Source organism: Synchiropus splendidus, chromosome 8 (genome assembly GCF_027744825.2).
Source record: "Synchiropus splendidus isolate RoL2022-P1 chromosome 8, RoL_Sspl_1.0, whole genome shotgun sequence".
NCBI lineage: Eukaryota > Metazoa > Chordata > Actinopteri > Syngnathiformes > Callionymidae > Synchiropus > Synchiropus splendidus.
The window spans coordinates 10,727,022-10,745,208 of record NC_071341.1 but is presented as its reverse complement, the minus strand read 5'-3'; the positions used below and the strand labels follow the sequence as shown (position 1 = coordinate 10,745,208).

Here is an 18,187-nt window from a genome sequence, read left to right as displayed (position 1 = left end):
TTTATGATTTTATTTTTCATTTTTCAACATAACATTTTAACACAGTTTATTGATCTGTTTAAGGATATTGGAGTTTTATCAAGTGTAAATCAATTCAAACCTCCGGTGTAACTACTGCAATTAGCTTGAAAAACAATGAATTCAACGCAACATTTCTTACCGTCCAACGTCCAGGGAGAAAAAAGTGAACATCAACTGCATGGATTCCAGCAAAAACAACAAGATATTCCTCGCATTCTGGCGAAAAGTAATTCATGTGGGTGTTGAGTGACGCGTTTGCTGACTCTACATGTATATGTACGTGTGAGGCTCCAAGAGTTTTCTCGCCAAGGACAGCTGTGGAAGGATATTTAATGTCTTACCTGATCCAGTAACCAGGCATTAATGATTACAAAGGCCTTAACCTTCACCTGCAGCAGTCGGAATACAATCCTGATGAAACTTGAAATAAAGTCTCGAGAATATGTCTTTGAGTTGATCTTACTTTTGAATAAACACTGACAAAAATAGTTTTTTTTATTCATTTTTGGTTTGTTTGCAACAGTAAGAAGTGAAGTAAATATGCAAAATGTTTCAGCTCAGTGACTATACATACAGATACATTCATGACAGACTCTTAGCTTAACAATGTAGGCGCTATTTATTTTCCACCGAGGGTGTTGATATATGCAAAAAATCATAGAGCAAACACATGTAGCAATTCCTGAACATGTTGACTATAGATTATGCAGTACAGACATCACAACCAATAGGATTTAGGAACCCTTCTGGTGCTAATAAGATATTTGTTGCAGGGTGTTAATGTGATCATATACACACCAGACAGAGAATACTTGTGTTGGGCAAATATTTGTGCATGTAACACGCTATGAGTTGTGTCTGTTTCTGTGGGCAGAATTCAAGAAATTCTAGGTGTAAACATTGGAATTTTGTGTTGTAAAAATGACAAAATAAAAGGTTCATGATTAAGTGGTCTGGAAAGGACAAATATTTAGGGCTGATTTGAATTATTTAAGATCAATGCTTTTTTTAACCTTTGATAAATACCAGTGGCTTAAACAGGAAGCACATTCACCCCATAAAGCTGAAGGATACAGTGAATAAGATCACACTTGTTATTCTTCCATATACAGTACAGTATGCATTATCTCTACATCTCCTGCCATGAGACTCATTAACCTTGCATTTCAAGTATATTCATCGATATTAATAATATTAATACTAATATTTTGAATATTTTGTAGAGCCAGAAAAGTGAATAGATTTTTTTGTTGTGATTTTAATATTCACGATCGGCATCCAATAAATTCATATTTAAGGCCGATTAAAATGCGTAACATTGGATCATATTGATAACCGTAAAGAGATGCTCAGATTTATAGGTTTCGCATCGAACAAGAATATCGACTTCTCTTATATCGACTGCGGTTTCTTGTTGCTATGCAGGTCTGAAGCGCAGCCTCTTCGCACCCATTGTATTCTCGCGAGAACACGCGGATGCTCGACAGCTAAACAACGGCACCGCTCCGCCTTCTCGGACTAAACTGTTAATTTAAATATCTACGTTTGTGGTATCTGTTAACAGAAAAAGTAAATACAAAAAGCAAAACGGAAGTGGTTTTAATTTGCTCGGTTTGTTTTTCGGGGTAAGTACCAGACTTGGCCACATGGGGGCGCCGTTGACTCACGTTTGTAAAGGGGTTCCCCGTTAATACCTACCCCCCATTTCTCTTTCCCTCGCTGCTCCCCTGCTTCACAACAACACTGTATAGCGCACAGCGAGCACACAAGGGTCACATTCTGTTTCCGATGAGTGGACATTGACGGCCGAGCCACTGGATTTACCACCTATATTCGCAGAGGAAATACCATTCATGTCAATGCTTCAAGATGCAGCCGCCGCCGAGGAAGGTGAGTTGTGATTTCCTGAGCCCGTTATGTTTTAGCTGGACCCCACAGACAATGACAGGTACTAACCATCCACATGTACACACGTATTCCACCGTCAATAAAGCCGCCTAAACCCAGCCAGCCTGTTCACACAGTGCTATTAAAGGATGGAATATTCGCTAGCTAGTATTAGCAGCGTCTGCTAGCTTGGTTAATAATAACCCGGTGACATTATGATGCATCAGTCCCGCCTGGAAACGTCAACACAGGTATTACAATCTACGTTTAAAAACAGTCGTTACACCTCCGGGTGTGTGTTATCATGTCGTGCTGTGATGTAACCACAAGGATTTCCTGCATTATTTCACTGGAATGAAATTGAAAATGCAGCACCCAGACTGTTCTTGAATGTCATTGACTGGTAGATACGGTTGTTCTTTCATGAAGTCACTACTCTGACCTGGCTCTTTGCGTTTGGCGCACGCGCACACAGGGCTCTACACGCGCACGCACGCGTTCCCGGGTCCATGCTGATTTTAAGCCACGTTTGATGCTGATGCATTGATCATGTATTGGCTGTGAATATAACGTCTGTTGAGCGTTGGCGAGTGTGTGCGTGTTGCGTCTGTGTTTGTGTCTGGGTGTGTGCGTTTTCCTGAAATAGATGAACGAGAGGCAATTACCGCACCAAGAACCTTTGCTCTTAATGATCACATATTCCCCCGGTGGCATCCCTGCTCCAGGTCTGCGCCCCGGCTGCCCTTGAACGTGTTGGATCATGACACGCTCATCTCACAGACAATATCTCCTCCTCATCTGCCTCAGACACTAGGAATGATCAAGAGCGCCATTATGTTGCTGTTAATATTTCAGGGCTTCATCTGTCAGCTGCCGTCTCATTAAATTGTGATTTATTTATTTCTATTCCGGGGGAAAACAGCTCCAAGATTAAAAAAAGAGAGAGCAAATTAATGACGTTGTTCCCCTGCCAGTATGCACCAGGGATGAGAGCAATGTTGGGGAGCAGTCATTTCTTTTCCTGGTGTGACACATGCAGCCTTTTAGGTCTAACTTTATGGTGTTCACACTTGATAAAGAAAGAGGAATTTGTGTTGAAATAAACAAAACAACATAGATGGAAAAATAATGGTCCATTTATTTTTTTTTGTGCAAATAAAAACAGCTGATGTATTTTATTGTATTTTATGTACTTCTCTCTTCATCTCTTCAAACCAAATATCTACAAAGCTGTCATTGAAGCTTAAAAATGCATTTACACAATACTTTAACAGCCTCAGCTCAGTGGTCCAGATATCATAATAATAAACAAATATTTTCCTTTTAAAAAGATTAGCCAATAAAATGGCATGATAACTAGTCCCATGTCATTGTAATAATAGTTTACACCTGTTACACCTGTCATTTTAATTCAACTCTGGTTAAACATAGAGTTTATATGTTGCTTGTAGTTGGTTTTGTAATTCTCACTGACATATATTTATTCATTGTTTTAATCACCCCCGCTGGGATCACCATTTACACTGGTGCAGAACACAAGCCTTTCGTCTGCTTTGTCTTTCACAGCGGGGGGTGCAACAGCCAGTCAGCCTCCTTCACCTTAAGCCATCTTGATCATCTTCACTAGTCACACCTCAGACATTCATGTCCTCCTTGACTCCATTAATGAACCTCATTGAACCTCTTTTTTACCTACATTTCTAACACTCTTCGTCCAACATGACGACTGTCGTAACTCTCTGGCCTTCATTCCGCCCCGATTTGAATTGTAGCCTCGGTGAATTTATTCGCTTGGGAAATGGAACAGCCATCAATGACTGGACAGCTTTGGAATGCAGCGGTTGCGGCAATCTACCCTGGGAAAACTCTGTGTCTCTGTCTCTTTGCTTTTGCTATTACATGTACTAGGTAGAAGAGAAGTGTATACTCATTCATTCATCAGTGCCTTTAAAACTGTGAATTTTAAATTCCTTGACCAGATGCTTGTTGACATTTTCACAAATCATTTGGATTGTCGTCTTTATTTTTGGCTGGATTTCCATTCCTGTTCTTTTATTTGATAATAAACTACCAAATATTAATGGTTAAATAACTACAACATGGATAAAGCCCGGTCTGGTGATGGCCAGATCGAAAGACACCTACTGTAAAACCAAGTATTTGGCTCAAGAGATTATATTTTCGCTCTGAATTGGAACAATGTCAAACGTTCTGCTATATTTGGGCCTGGTCTTGATGATAAGTCCATGCCGCTTCTTCGAATTGTGGCAATTCCAGGTTGAGTGAGGAGTTACTCAGGATGTATTCGCTTGTGATAAAACTTTTTCCATATATTCAGCCCTGTGGTTATTGACTCATGCTTCACCTTCGGCTTCTCTTGCCATTAAAATGTCAGCTCAACCCCCTCACTCTTTGATAAATCCTCCAGGACTTATCATACATTACAATTATGCACAACTCTCTTGTGTGGATCAGCTTACTGTCATCAAAACAAAAGCTTTTCCTCAGCTCTCCCATATGTTTTAGACAGCTCAACAGAGAAAAAGGGAAAAAAATACACTGAGACTCTGTCAGACTCAAACATGAAATGTAAGGAATATACACAGTAGCTGGACATCCTGGACCTGTTTAAAAACATATATAATATGATTTATCAGTCATAATAATGTATTTTCAAACCATCCAACTTTTCATATTTAAGTAGTCTGCATCAAATTTTGAGCAAATGTACCTGTCACAAAGTCAAAAAGGTTGCCGACCCTTCATGTAGAACTGGCTCTCAAGAACAAAAAGTTCAATTTTTAATTTCATTTTTCAATTTGTCCTGCTTTGTGTGCATTAAATTCCTTTCATCTTTGTATTAGTGATGAAAGCAAAACAAATCAAGTTGTTTTGGCCTGATAATATGATGAACCCCTCCCTGCTTATCTTCTAAAATGGCACTTGAAAGAAATGCCCTCTGCTCTGTCTGGTTACATGCTTGTGTGTGTGTGTGTCTCCATGCCAGCGTTGGACATACTGTGTTTCATCTGAAAAGTCATGAATCTGCGCACTGTTGCTCTAATGAATAGCTGATAGAAATTTCCTGAATGGTCACATGACCTTCACTGGGTCTCTTTTTGTGTGCCCACTTGTTTTTATGCAGCACTCCAAGTGGGCTTTTTCTCCTGTGAGCGCAGGTTACGGCCCTCTGGCATTCAAAAAAAAAGTTTTTGTGTGATGTCATCAGCGCTATGCTTGTTAGAGAATGACAGTTGTTGGAGCTTTTTTGGAGTTCTCCACACTTAATATTGGGCTGTACAAGCGGACTGTCCTAGACCATAACCAGGATTGCACTTTTATTCTTGTGGACAATTGCTGGTGTTCATGAGCTAGCTTTATTATTTATTTATTATTTATTATTACACTGACTCTGTGTATTATTATGGTATTGAAATGTTATATTGTTCTGTCAATTCAAATAAATCTAACTTGCACAATAAAAATGTGGTTCCATATTCGGGACATTAAGATAAAAATTGTCTCACTGCTGTGTTTAATCTGTGTACTTTTTTCATGAATATGAAGCTAATCCAAAGCTATACCTTTTATAGTGATCAAATTATTCAGTTTACTCAAGTAGTTGTTTCCAGCCTTCAATTAAGTGTAACCTGGTGAAACTGCACCACGTGACAGGCCAAGGGTTTCCACTTAGTGCTAAGGAAATGCAACCCAAATCCAAACATGACTAAGCTAATGTGATCATTCCCGTCTGTCATTCAGCATCAGAATGAATACATGTACTTCCACATCTTATAAGCAACTCTTCCATTTTCAATCATATTTCTGCTTCACATTTTTAGCATGCTTCCTGAGTTCCCTTTCGCAGATACTTTTGTGAAGTCACTCGAACTTTAACATACCATACAAATTTGTACTTGACGTTATTGTTTCTTGTTTTCTGCAGGTCAAAGTGACACAGGAGCTGAAAAACACACACACAGACCAGATGACCCGGCTACACTTTAAAAATCAGACTGAATGTGACCTGCTGGAGGATATGAGGTATGGCACTTTTGGCTCTCTTCTACTGGCGCATTTATGGGAAACCATTGAAATTCAATGGAATAAAGTCAAGGAACAGAAAAACAGGAAACGAGTTTTGTAATATCAAGAAGCACAAAGAGATAATGACCCAGGAATTTCCTGCTGCAGTCTTTCTGTTTTCTCCATTTTTCCTGCCCTCTTTCTTCTGTTACGTAATTCCTAATCTGTCTCCCCGTCATCCAAATTTCTTTCATGTTCTTTTTTCACTTTATTTTATTTCAGCCTTTGATGCCAGCTTTCTTTCTGGTTTTTTTTTCCTGCCTGTGACGTGTTTGCGTCTGGGAGTAATCCCTCCTGGATTTTGCCACGGAGGAATCTATCTATTTTTCCTCATGTACAATTTTCTTCTATTGAATGAGCGTTAATTATTTATGACAACAAACTATTACACAAAGACTTGATGTTTCCATCCATGCCTCACAGCATATTTTCTGTCTCTCCCACAAATGTTTTTCAATGCTCTTCACTTCTTCTAATTTTTACCAGTAAAAAAGATATGATGGCCTTTTATTAAATTACTCACAGTAAACGTATAGTTTACGAGAACTTTTACATATATTTTTTATTTACAATTATAAGTCCTGTTTCCCAACTTTTTTCAATAGAAATGTTGGTGTCTGTCATGATGAGAAGTTTGAAAGATTTAAAGAATGGCTCCATTTCAGCAGTGTACTTCAGAGAATGTGGCCTTGTTGGGAATCTTCATGGGTTGAATAGAATAATAGAATAAAGTTTGTAATTGGATCGTGGCAGAGCAGCTGAAGTTAAAGTTGACAGGCTCTGCTGGATTAAAACAAGAACCCTCTCTTGCTCTTTGGAGAAGACTGGCATTTTCATATCCGAATCTGTTGATATTTGTATTGAATAGATCTCAAATATCAGAAAAATGTTTCAATGACACACACAAGTGATAGTTACAGTCCAACTGAGTAGAGCTTTTTTGATATGGAGGGTCTTAAACAGATTGTTTCTTTGGATGTGAGATTATATCAAAGTATTTTTGCTGCTTTATCTTCTTTTCACCACAAATTCCTCATCAACAATAAAACAGCTCCATTACACAAACACTGTATTTTTTTCCAAACAGATTATTATTGTTCTTCAAGATCAAGAATCTCCAAATTGCATCAGTTTCCAATTCATAAAATTCACCTATTCCCTTCATATTACCTGAGTGCTCATTTTATTTTTTCCATTTGAAAATATGACTCAAATGCCCAAGTTAAATTGTATTATAACAGCGTTGTGACCATTCCAGCTGGCATAGTATGTAGTTTTCTGTTTCAAAAGAACATCTGCATCTGTGGTGTTATGAATTCAGTTAACCCTTTAGGCTCAAATATGAAGATTATATAGTTATTACTCAAGCAGATGGTACCTGTCACTTCAATCTGAGCAACATTTGTGGGCGTTTCTATCAGAGTTTTGGAGTAAGTAGAGATTAAAATGTGGGACTGAGGAGAAAAAACTCAGATATAGCGGCAGATACCGGGAGAAAGTACCCTGCAAAAAGCAGTGGAAGTGGTGAGCACAGTCCTGCAGTGAATGACAGTGATAATGCCCAGCCATCATCAGCGATGAGGAAGAGTATCTCCGGTGGATCAGGGAATCATTGGTCAAAGTTATTTTATTCACTCTGGCCGCAACCATAAAGTCTCGATATGTGCTTGTCTCTGTATTGAGCTTGGAAGCAATTAGAATAAAATGAGGAAGGTTGAAGAACAACAAATCCACCTTACTGTGTATATGAAGTGCAGGGCTGTAGTGAGGCAACAGGATTATGAAACATTTAATCCGAAATTTTGCATTGTTATTTCACACAACACAACTCTTACAACACACGTGTGGTTGTTATTGCTGATAGGAACCAGCTAATTTTCTTCATTTCCTGCAACATAGGTGTCGAAACGTTCCCCTTTGTTCTGTGTTTTAGGTTTCTTTTTTTTTTAGCGATGGCCTTAAGATGCTTTATGAAACAACTGGCCCACTAGTTGGCACTCTCTGCTCTAAAATCTTCAGATCTGAAGAACCATTTAAAAAAAACCTGAGATCATTTTTAAACCAACAGCGGCACCAACATAGCTCTGAAAATGAGGACGCTGTGTGAAGCCGCATCAGTCCATCACTGTTTACTTTCCACCTTGGTGTCTGACACCTAAGTTGTTACCTGGCATCTTCTAATGTCAAGCTATCATTAGACTTCGACTCCTCAGAGCTGCTCTAATGTTGTTTTTCCTAATGATTCCACTGGCTTATTTTAATCAACACACACATGTAAAAGCATCAGGGAGTAAAGTGAAGCAACCACAAATAGCAGTGAATGAATAAAAGCAAAATAGGTTACAGCATCTAATCCTCAGGGACTGAATTCTTGCTTGAGTAAGATGAAAGAAAGTGCGAGGCGAGAAAAACATCTGAGTTGGTGGACACCTAGCGTTTACTTGGCGTCCCCGATCCAACCCTTACTGTATGTCTGAATAATACACTTATGCATGCATGCTGACATGCCACACTTTGCTGACTATAGTCATGTATAACTCAAAAGGATGAAGCTAAACTGGCCCGTCCTACAGCACCTGTACAAACTTCCATGAGCAACATTCGATTATCTCCCTGATTTATTTGTCCTTATTTGCACAAGTACATTAAACCAGTAGTTGTCTAGCGTCATTATAGCAGGATGCATCACTCATTCATTCAAAAAAAAAAATCCCTCTCATTGCGATTTGTATTTTTTCTGGCTAAAAAAAGATGAAGGCCCAGAGCATGCCGCTTCATATTAAGATGCCGCTCTTCCTGCCAAACGTCCTCTAATGAATCTTGCCAGATTTGAAATGAGATTTCTCTGTCAAATCATATCTTATGATGTTAACATCACATTCCACATCATTTGTTCATGAATTCAGTCTGATAATAAAAGCGTTCAAATCGTCAGTCAATTGTAATGAACGGCTTGCATGAGCCTTTGGTCGTCATGAAAATAACATTCTTCACGAGGGGTTCAATTGAGCAATAGGGGTGTTGTAGATCAGACATTTACATTTTTGTTTCAGTGTTCTAAAGACAACATCAAGAAAAGTAGACTAATTTAAAAATGGTTTATTTTAATAGGTATTTATAGTAGTTATTGGGAGGATATGCTTTTCTCCTGATTTAATAAAGTGCTAGTTGGCGATTCAATGTAAAATACAGCGTTCCCTCGCTATATCATGCGTCACCTCCCATGGCTTCAGTGTGTCACCGGTTTTTACAAGGCTGCCAACATATGAGGCTTGTTAGAGACTCCAATGCCACACTTCCTCTTTATCATGTGATGAATGTCCTGCGCGACACTGTGGCAAAACTCTGCTCTGATTCATAGCTGGCTGTTTTTTCACGGTGCAAATGGCTCCGCTTCCTGGTGGAGTGGAGCAGATCGTTCAGACAGTAGGGATGGGCGATAACTTATCGTACACGATATACCACAACATAACACAATTTCCACGACGGTAATTCTGCATCTCACGATAAATTCGATAAACACGTGACACACTCCCCGCATTGGACTTGCATACATGAACATGACGAGACCGCGATGGCGTGGAGCACACTCAAGCTCTGCAGCGTTTGGCAACTGACACTGGTGTGTGACAGTTGTGGAGAGTGTGGTGGACTTTGGTTCACGATCGTAGTCTTAAACTTATTTTTAATCCAGGGAACCTTTGACAGTGACACTGGTCGACTGTGAGTCTCTGGATCTGTGTTTATTTTATTAGCTGCAGTGGTGCTAATAGGTTCTCTGACACGGTCGTCTGCTTTGGTTCACATCAACACATGCAGGTCTCCCACTGCGTTGGTGCCTCAGCGAAACACTGTGGTGAAAATAGTTGGATATTGGATGGACCTCAGCTCCGGTATTGGTGGCAGCATCCTCTTTCGAGTCCCAATTAGCGTTCACTGATCGCGGACACACTCTCACAGGCAGCGCTAATGCTACGACACGGCATCAGTTAGGGACCATCAACAAATTCTAAAGCTGTCAAAGTATTAGTGAAATCTTCAATAAGGCAATGGAAAACATTGACCGTTTTAGGAGAGAGAATTGTGAAAAGGTTTTTCATCACACAAGACAAAGACTGACAGTTTGTATATTAATTTTGAGAATAGAATGTGACTAAAGGATCATTTATTCACATTATATCTAATATTTCTCCAGCATCAAGGAACTGTGTCCAGACTGGTCCATAGTTAAAGTCAACTGTGAAGAGACATGAGATACAGCAGGCAGACGGCTCAATTTAACCCCCAAATAAAACTGGCAGCGCAGTCTGTCAGATACAACCAGGTTCTACGACAGACGTGAAACACTTATTTTCTCATCTCTACAGGTTAACTGTTATTTTTAACATAAACAATCTGGGAATCTGGGGAAATTCTAATATAAAAATCTGTCTAAGCATGAAAGAGCAACAGGAACAATAATAATAATATGGACTGCAGCTGCGTGCTGTGTCTTTATGTCTTGATCATAGTTTTAACTGGACTATTATGACTAACGCAAGGAACTCAACACTTGAGACTGTTGATTCGCTCTGCTCAACTTCTGATGGATGAGTCCGCCTCCACTCTCTGTGGAAATCTGGAGTGACATTATGATGCTGCTGCTTTGCGGATTTCAATGACTGCAGGGTGGTAACATGAAAGTAACCCTTGCTATAAAAGAGTTAACACCGTATTCGATTCCGACCATTGATCATTACAGTTTTCAATTCATAATTTTCCTGATTTAATAACAGAAGTTGAACCATACACTTTTGGAAATAAGTGATAGTTCATTATGAGTGGGGTTGGCGGGGCGTTTGTATATTCTTTAACCTCTGTAAAGAAATCCAAATTTCATCGTGAGCAGCACTAACCATCTTAGCATCAGCTATGTGGTCATTGGTATACATTTGACTCTAGCTCTTGTTTACTTTGTGTTTGAAAACAAAAGCTTTAAGAGACGTCTTTGAGCTTTACTCACCTTCTGTTTTACCCAGAAACACATATGACGTCATTGCTGCGTGTCAAATCTGTATGTCAATATTTAATATAGTCAGGAAAATAAACAACATGATGTACATGTGATTTGATTTTCCACCCTCCCTTAAGTTGTGTGTAACACTAGCTCCCCCTATTTTACTAAAGACACCTTAATAGACTATTGTCTTTGTGGGAGTTAATGCACTCATGGTCATGGTCAGTCAAAAGTAGCTTTCTTTTTTAGTGATTGTTGTCAGTGTCATGTTCCTACAGTGAACTATCCGTCCTAGATAAATTCCTTAGTTGGACAACTGCCTTCTCTTCTCTTCCTCCGCTCTGCCAGAGAATGCACCATGTTCATTTTAAATTGTGTTTCCTGTCTGATGCTCGGTTTCTCGCAGTCTTTTGGCGCACTGCTGACACAGCCCATCCACTAACATACTCACAGTTAATGGACTGCTTCGAAGGGGAAGCAGGACAGACAACAGTGTGAGAGAAAGGAAAATATAATTGCTAAAAATGTGTGGGAATGGAATTGATTGTAGCTTAAATAGTATTTTACTGAATCCGAAAACTGAATATTGTTCCTCAGATGGTATGTCAGTTCTCATGTGGAGGCTGGACACAGAGAATTGTTTCCTTGCTGTTGCCATTTCCATGTGGAATCCTTCAGTTACAACTAAATGTGATAAGCTCCTGTCAGAATAACCAGATGATTATAGTCATGTGCGTCTTTGAAGTTCAGTCTATCCAGCTGTGCTCTAGACCAGTGACTCTCAAACTTTTTTTTCCAACAATGCACCCTTGAAAATAAGTATTTTTGGTTGAACGCAGCACTAATGTTAGCTGACCTTTGACTTGTCCATTACTTAACCTCTAAAGAAATGTGGCCTGCGAGGGCCTGGACAACAACCCCTTAGATTATGTGACTCGCGTGGTGCCTATTTCTCCAGTGAAGCCTACTGCATGTGGACTGGAGGTATCTGGTATAGTCTAGGAGATCTGGCCACAAACAAATATAAACTCAAACTTTTCATTAGAGGACACTAGAGTAACTTAAAAATGACTTTATTTCAGTCATCATTTGAAAATAAAACCAGTGCTTGGACATGAAGTGACACATATTAACTGGTTGCTTACTGTTTAAAAGGTGTTTATATTCTAACCATTTACAGTTCCTTGGATGAAGATCATAGAATGTTAATACTGTTAAATTAGAAGTAATCTTTGTTGTTACAGATGTGTGTCAAACTAGCTGTCCTTTACAGCACCCTGTCCTGAATATTATGAATGTGGTGAATGTACTAACCTCTGAACCAGAGTTAGAGTTAGCTGAAATGTCAGTTTGAGAAAGCTACTGTGAAGCAGCACTTCTTTATTTTGTTCTGTAATAGTGGTTTAAGAGAACTGGCTGTAATTATACTGTCTGCACTGCCAGTCTGTAATTACTCTTATCTTTCTGTTGATGCTCTCTTCCCTTGCTTTGAACCTCGAGTTTGTACATCACTACACAACTCTGACCTCTGTGTTTTTACTAGTTAAACTGTACTTTCCTCTGGTGTAGAACATGAATTTAGGTAGTCATGGTATCAAACAAACTGTGGTCTTTGTATATTGACGTAACAAGGGTTTTCAAGGCTCATACTCATTTTTCCAATTCATTATTGAAGATCCTCAGAATTTTAAGTCAGATTTTTAAATCCTATCTGTGAATTGAAGTGTTTTGAGAATGGTTCAGCTTTAATAATCCAAATCTGATACAAATTGCGGTTATCAGTCAAATTAGATGCATTGTTTATGCCTGTAAATTGAAGAATTGATCGAAGAAAATTCAAAAGTCTTAAAGCCCTGGTCAGTGGGCTGCAGTATATATAAATGTTTTCAGTAAATTTCATTGTAAGTTTTTTATTGTGTTCTCCTCTGCTTGTATAATTTCTTTTTTTTTCCATCTTTGCTGTATTCCAGAAAGCAACTATGTTTGGCTCCATCTAGCGGTTTAAAAATAATGTCAACTGTTAGATTCTTGGTTGTGGTGTTGTCCAGCATTTTGTGAGGTGCAGTTTGTTTCATGTGATTCTGTTTGCTGCTGCAGAGCAGTGAGTGGCTCTATTCACGCATGTTCACTGCCAAAAGTGATAACAATGGATGTGTGAGGTAAAAAACAAACCAAAACAACAACCCTGATTAAACCAAGGAGACGTTTATTGTTGTCGTTTACAGTAGTGGTCCTTACTGGACCTGCACAACAGCTGCTCTGTGTGACAGCCTTTTATTGGGACCAGGTTTTACTGGTTGGTGTGGTGGCTTGGACTGGACCACATGCAGCCAGTGGTTAACGCACCCTCAGTAGTGATGGCATCCCATGACACTGTCCGTGTGCCTCCACTTAGTGATGAATATTCAGTTTCATTTCCCTTCCCTCGTTCTTTTTCAGTCATTTCATCAGAATACTTAAATGTACATTATGTGTAGCCTCAAACCCTCAATAGAGAGTGTTTTTAAACTCGTTGGATCGTTGGATGCATGTTAATGATGCTCACTGAAACAATTCAGCCCCATTTTATAACTCCTAGAAGTTGTTCTTGCACAATGCCATTTAACAACCAAGATTTAACTGACAATAGCTGTTCAACCCGAGTGAATCATAGTCTTTATAACATGTGAAAGTGTTTGGAGAATAAGCTGTGCTGAGATTGGAATAATGCAATCTTCTTATCAATGGCAATATAACAACTCCATCAAATACTTGACATCTTATTTGTAGCTGACAACTCAACATTGTTTTCCATTATCGAATGTTGATTTCTAAATTGCATACAGCACCACATGGTGATAAATACTTGACATATCTGGTCACCAGTGACCACCAACTGCTTCAGCCACACACTGCACCCTGTGCTCTGGGGGATTGTTTAGACCTTTGTCATAGGTAAAGACTAAAGAGGCTTCTTCCTCCAACAATTATGAAAAACAAGTTGCCCCGTGTGAGGCTCGAACTCACGACCTTCAGATTATGAGACTGACGCGCTGCCTACTGCGCCAACGAGGCCTGTTAGCTGTGCTTAGAGTGACAGAGGTGGGGAGGGGGGCCCAATTTGAGTTGGGTGTCAGATTTCGGTTGGCCTCAGTGAGTTGACTGAACGCCGATGGTCTTTGACCTCAGCAGAGGTGATGTCTCAACAAAACAGAAGGCTGCTTAACTAGACATTTGTCAAGTATGTGTATTGTAGACTTAAGATGTCATAGATTTTAACCACTTAGCCATAAACAATGTTGTTTAGACTGACCTAAAAACACCTACAGCGATTCTATTGCTGCTGCTGGCATCGCAATGGTTTGGAAATACTGTATCAACGTTGACTTCCAATTATTATATCCAGGGGGATATTTATTAACTTTCTTTGATTATAATACTCAAAAAAATCTTAACTTCATTCAGACTGTTTTCCATTCTCCGTGCTCTGACCACACCCCCTTGTTGTGATGGGTGAAAGGCAGAAAGTCATCACAGCGTGACAAATGAGGTCAGAGACTTGAAAGGAAAAATGTGTGTTGATCCGCTCATCTCTCTCTGTATTCTTGGACAGAAAGGTGAAGGCAGTTGTTGGGCGACACTATTCAAATGTTGACTTGGTGATGTAAAGCAACAGACAAAAATCACAACACCTGTGCTGAAGTTTCTCAGCAGGGTGCGTTCACAAGTCTGTATCTAAAAATGGCGCTGTTATTGCATCTCACACTTACTTGCTAAGACGCCACTGATGGAAAAACGAAGTCCCAACAAAAAGTCAATCGATTTGCATAATATTGGCCATTTGTTTGACAATGAAGAAGGATATTAGAATTATTAATGGAATGAAATAGTCGCAGTACTCCTCCTGATAGAATTCTGTCCATCAATAATTTATTGCTACGTGTGTGTTTGCTTATAGTATCACATTCATCAATGTTTTCTCTGTTTTTTTCAGGAGCTACAGTCTGAAGAAGGGACAGCTGGAGAGGGACTATGCACAGGTAAAACTGGTGACTCATTCTCTGATTCTCTACTCCGGGATCATGTAGCATGAGAACCACAGTAAATCTCACATGTGCACTGCAGGCTAGCTTTTTGTTTAACATCCCACATTCCTTTTTGGTTACTTGCAGATGTGTCTGTTTCCCAGTTTGCGTGTGCTTCCCAGTTCGGATGTGAACTTTGAAATTGATTCCTCAGTGTCGTGCGACTAGATGTGCTTAGAAACATACACTAGATATATTTTAAATGCATTTTGGTTATTAGTTAGATGACAATAAAAATGCAATGATGAAAACAATAGCCTGGGGTCTCGCTTTCTGCTGCGCCTCATTCAGTGCAGAATGTGTTTCCCTTCCATCTCAGGGTTGTTCTGCTACAACAGACTAGGGGAGCTTTTATTGGAGAATCCAAAGCGGTTATAAAAATTCCCTTAAAGGCTGTATGCTTAATCTCTTCCATTAGCAATGTAAGTTTGTGGTGCACATGCTCATATGGCGTTGCAATATAACTCATTAGTCAATGGTTAATGGTGGATGCCTTTCCTGACGTCACACTATGCAAGATGATAGTTATACATATTGTAATTTGTTGATAGCGTATGATTAAATCCCTCGATCACATTTTCTCCCGCTTTGTTTCAGCAATAAAAGGCAATTAGGCACTTTCCATCTCCCTGCGCCTTCCTCGAATAACAATTCATTGTGTTTGCCTGTGAGTCTGTGGCGTCTTCTTTGCATGCTTGATGAGTTGGTCATTGATTTCCATTCCGCTTCATGAAAGCCAACGTGACTATTTGCTTAGTCCTTTTAATCGGAGAGGCGTTTATTTAGAAGATTTCATCCTGTCTGTTGTCCATTGATCAAGTCAACCCTCTTTCAGGGACCCACCAGGAATCAGCTGTTTGACAAAAAATAAAAATAGCCTGAGTGTTCTTTGTATATTAAACATTACTCCATTAAATGTATGAGCCACCAAAAATGATGAAGGTAAATTTAATAACCCCATTGACATGTTTTATGAAGAGAAGTGTTCAATATGTTGACCAGAGGCTCCAAATGTACGGCTGGCAGGTCATTTGCAGCCCGCAGGATGCGGAATTTTAGGGTGTCAGATTGCGGAAACGGGAGAGGAGGCTGTAGTACCTGGCTGTTTCTTTAACGCCAAATACTGTGTTCTGTTCTTGTGGCTGCTTGTGACAGGGAGAGTCAGAGCATGACTGAGTGTGCCGAGATATTTCTAGCTTCATGTCAGCTAACAAAATTATTACTGAGCATTTACTACTTATTACTTGATACTGTTGTTGTGAAGTGTCAATTTATTTAATTATTTTTGTATGGGAGAATGTTGTCAAGGCAGGGAGCGGTGCTTGTGAAGGCAGGCCACTGTTGCTATAAAGCGCTGCAGGAAACCCTGGTTTTTCCATTGATGGTCACCATGCCTGGACCTTCAGCCACTCTGTATTTGCGCGATGCAGACTGGGCAGTTGACAATGGCCACCTAACACAATGTGATTTTCATCTTCCTAGAAAACATTATTATTCTTCAAAAGTTAAAGTTTTACTATTTTGTCACGCAAATTTGCTTGATGCAATACAGGTTGTGCAATAATGAGTTCAAGTTTAGTTTAAGTTTTTGTGGATCCAGGGAGATCATCCTCATTGTCCTTAGTCATCATTATGGGAATCATTGGCTGTAATGGAATAAAAAACATTTACGAGCACGACTTAATAGTTCAAAGTTGTTCATGTTAATTACAATGTCATGCATTCATTTATTGGCTCAGTCTGGTCCAGTTCCCCTACCCTTGAAGTAGCTTGAATACAATCAGGTAATAGTGTTATAGTTAAGATTTTGTTCTCAGGTCATATATAAATCCAGTAAATGCATCTCATTGCCTCAAGCTTGAACAAGAGCCTTGCCAGGAGAAGTGCAGCCAGCAAGAGACAGGAGAGAAATCCAGTATATTGATTCAGGAGCATGACGAGAGAATGAACAAGTGAAGTCTGGAAATCTGTGGTTTGAAATTGTCTACATTAAAGATAATAAAAAAAGAATTGCGCTCCATGTAATATTGCAGCCTGTTTTGGATTCAGCTTTATCATATCGCAAGCGCCAGAACCATGTGGGTTTGGCAGCATGCTTAAACACTGTACCTACACCGAGAGTAAGCAGTGTGGGAAATCCTGCCATCTGAGCAGTTTGCCAGTCAGATTACACAAACAGGATGTGCGTGTGTAATACATTTGAAGTATTTCCACATATCCCAGACCACACAGGAAGTGCAGATCGGGTTGCTGTGGCGACACATTGTTCAGGTGGTTGTCAGGTGATGACAGCAAGGCAGAGAATGGCAGGATGATGTGCTGCAGCAAATTTAGACTGAGGGAGGGAGTGAGGATGGAGACAAATGAATATGACCACACAGCAAGACGAGGAGGTGATAGAGATTAGTTTACAGCGAGGCAGGACTCCCATACTTCAGTATCCACACAAAACAACCACATTTTTTTTTAAATATTATGTGCTAACATTCACAGCTTCTAAAAGACCTGTAGGTTATGTATGTTCCTCTGGGAGGCTTCATTTTAAAATCCACTTGGGTTTCACAAAAATGTGTTGCTGTTCTTCAGTAGATTCTACTGGCATACTGACCTAGTGTGGAAAGAGTAGGTCGTCTTCTTCTTGTCCTCTGATAGAAGTTACAGCTTGAACAGCTGCTGTTCAGTCAAACAAGGCACTGCTTTTTCAGTAAATTGAAAATATGACTGTCTGTCTTTTAGGCTCTACAGAAGTTAGCGAGTCAGTATTTAAAGCGGGATTGGCCTGGAATCAACCCCGATGACCAGAGGACAGACTACAGGTGGGTTTGTTACATAGCAATGGAATTTCTAAGAAAGAAGCTATGTTCTGTTTATGTGTTTTCGTTGCTGAAATCAAGCAGAGGACACTTTCCACTGCTCTGGGCTTCTTTAATCCCAGATTTACATAACAATACTACTCATTTGTTGTCTATGCTTAGGAATGTGTACGCGGTGTGGAGGTCTTACTTGGAAGGCACAGTGCAGGTGAGCCAGTCCCGGCTCAACGTATGTGACAACTACAAGAGTCAGGTATCGGAACCTGCTAAGACAGTCAGACTCTACAAGGAGCAGCAGCTGAAGAAGGTAACTTTGAGGG

At 39.7% G+C, this 18,187-nt stretch overlaps 1 protein-coding gene and 1 non-coding gene across 7 annotated transcripts in view; one reads left to right on the top strand and one right to left on the bottom strand.

Annotated features, from left to right (window-relative positions):
• Window positions 1–1,691: 1,691 nt before the first annotated feature.
• Window positions 1,692–18,187, top strand: part of LOC128764110 (F-BAR and double SH3 domains protein 2-like) — a 29,847-nt gene continuing 13,351 nt past the window's right edge. For 5 of the 6 annotated variants that reach the window (XM_053873566.1, XM_053873565.1, XM_053873569.1 and 2 more), the window contains exons 1-5: window positions 1,692–1,911; window positions 5,855–5,952; window positions 14,964–15,009; window positions 17,791–17,870; window positions 18,030–18,174. In XM_053873566.1, coding sequence (XP_053729541.1) covers window positions 1,891–1,911; window positions 5,855–5,952; window positions 14,964–15,009; window positions 17,791–17,870; window positions 18,030–18,174 — 390 coding nt within the window. In that variant the 5' untranslated portion in view covers window positions 1,692–1,890. Of the gene's footprint in view, window positions 1,912–5,854; window positions 5,953–9,130; window positions 9,135–14,961; window positions 15,010–17,790; window positions 17,871–18,029; window positions 18,175–18,187 lie in introns of those variants that run through there. The other variant, XM_053873570.1, reaches the window with a different exon arrangement.
• On the bottom strand, window positions 13,972–14,044 carry trnam-cau (transfer RNA methionine (anticodon CAU)). The gene has a single exon. It is a non-coding gene; the product is annotated as a tRNA-Met (tRNA).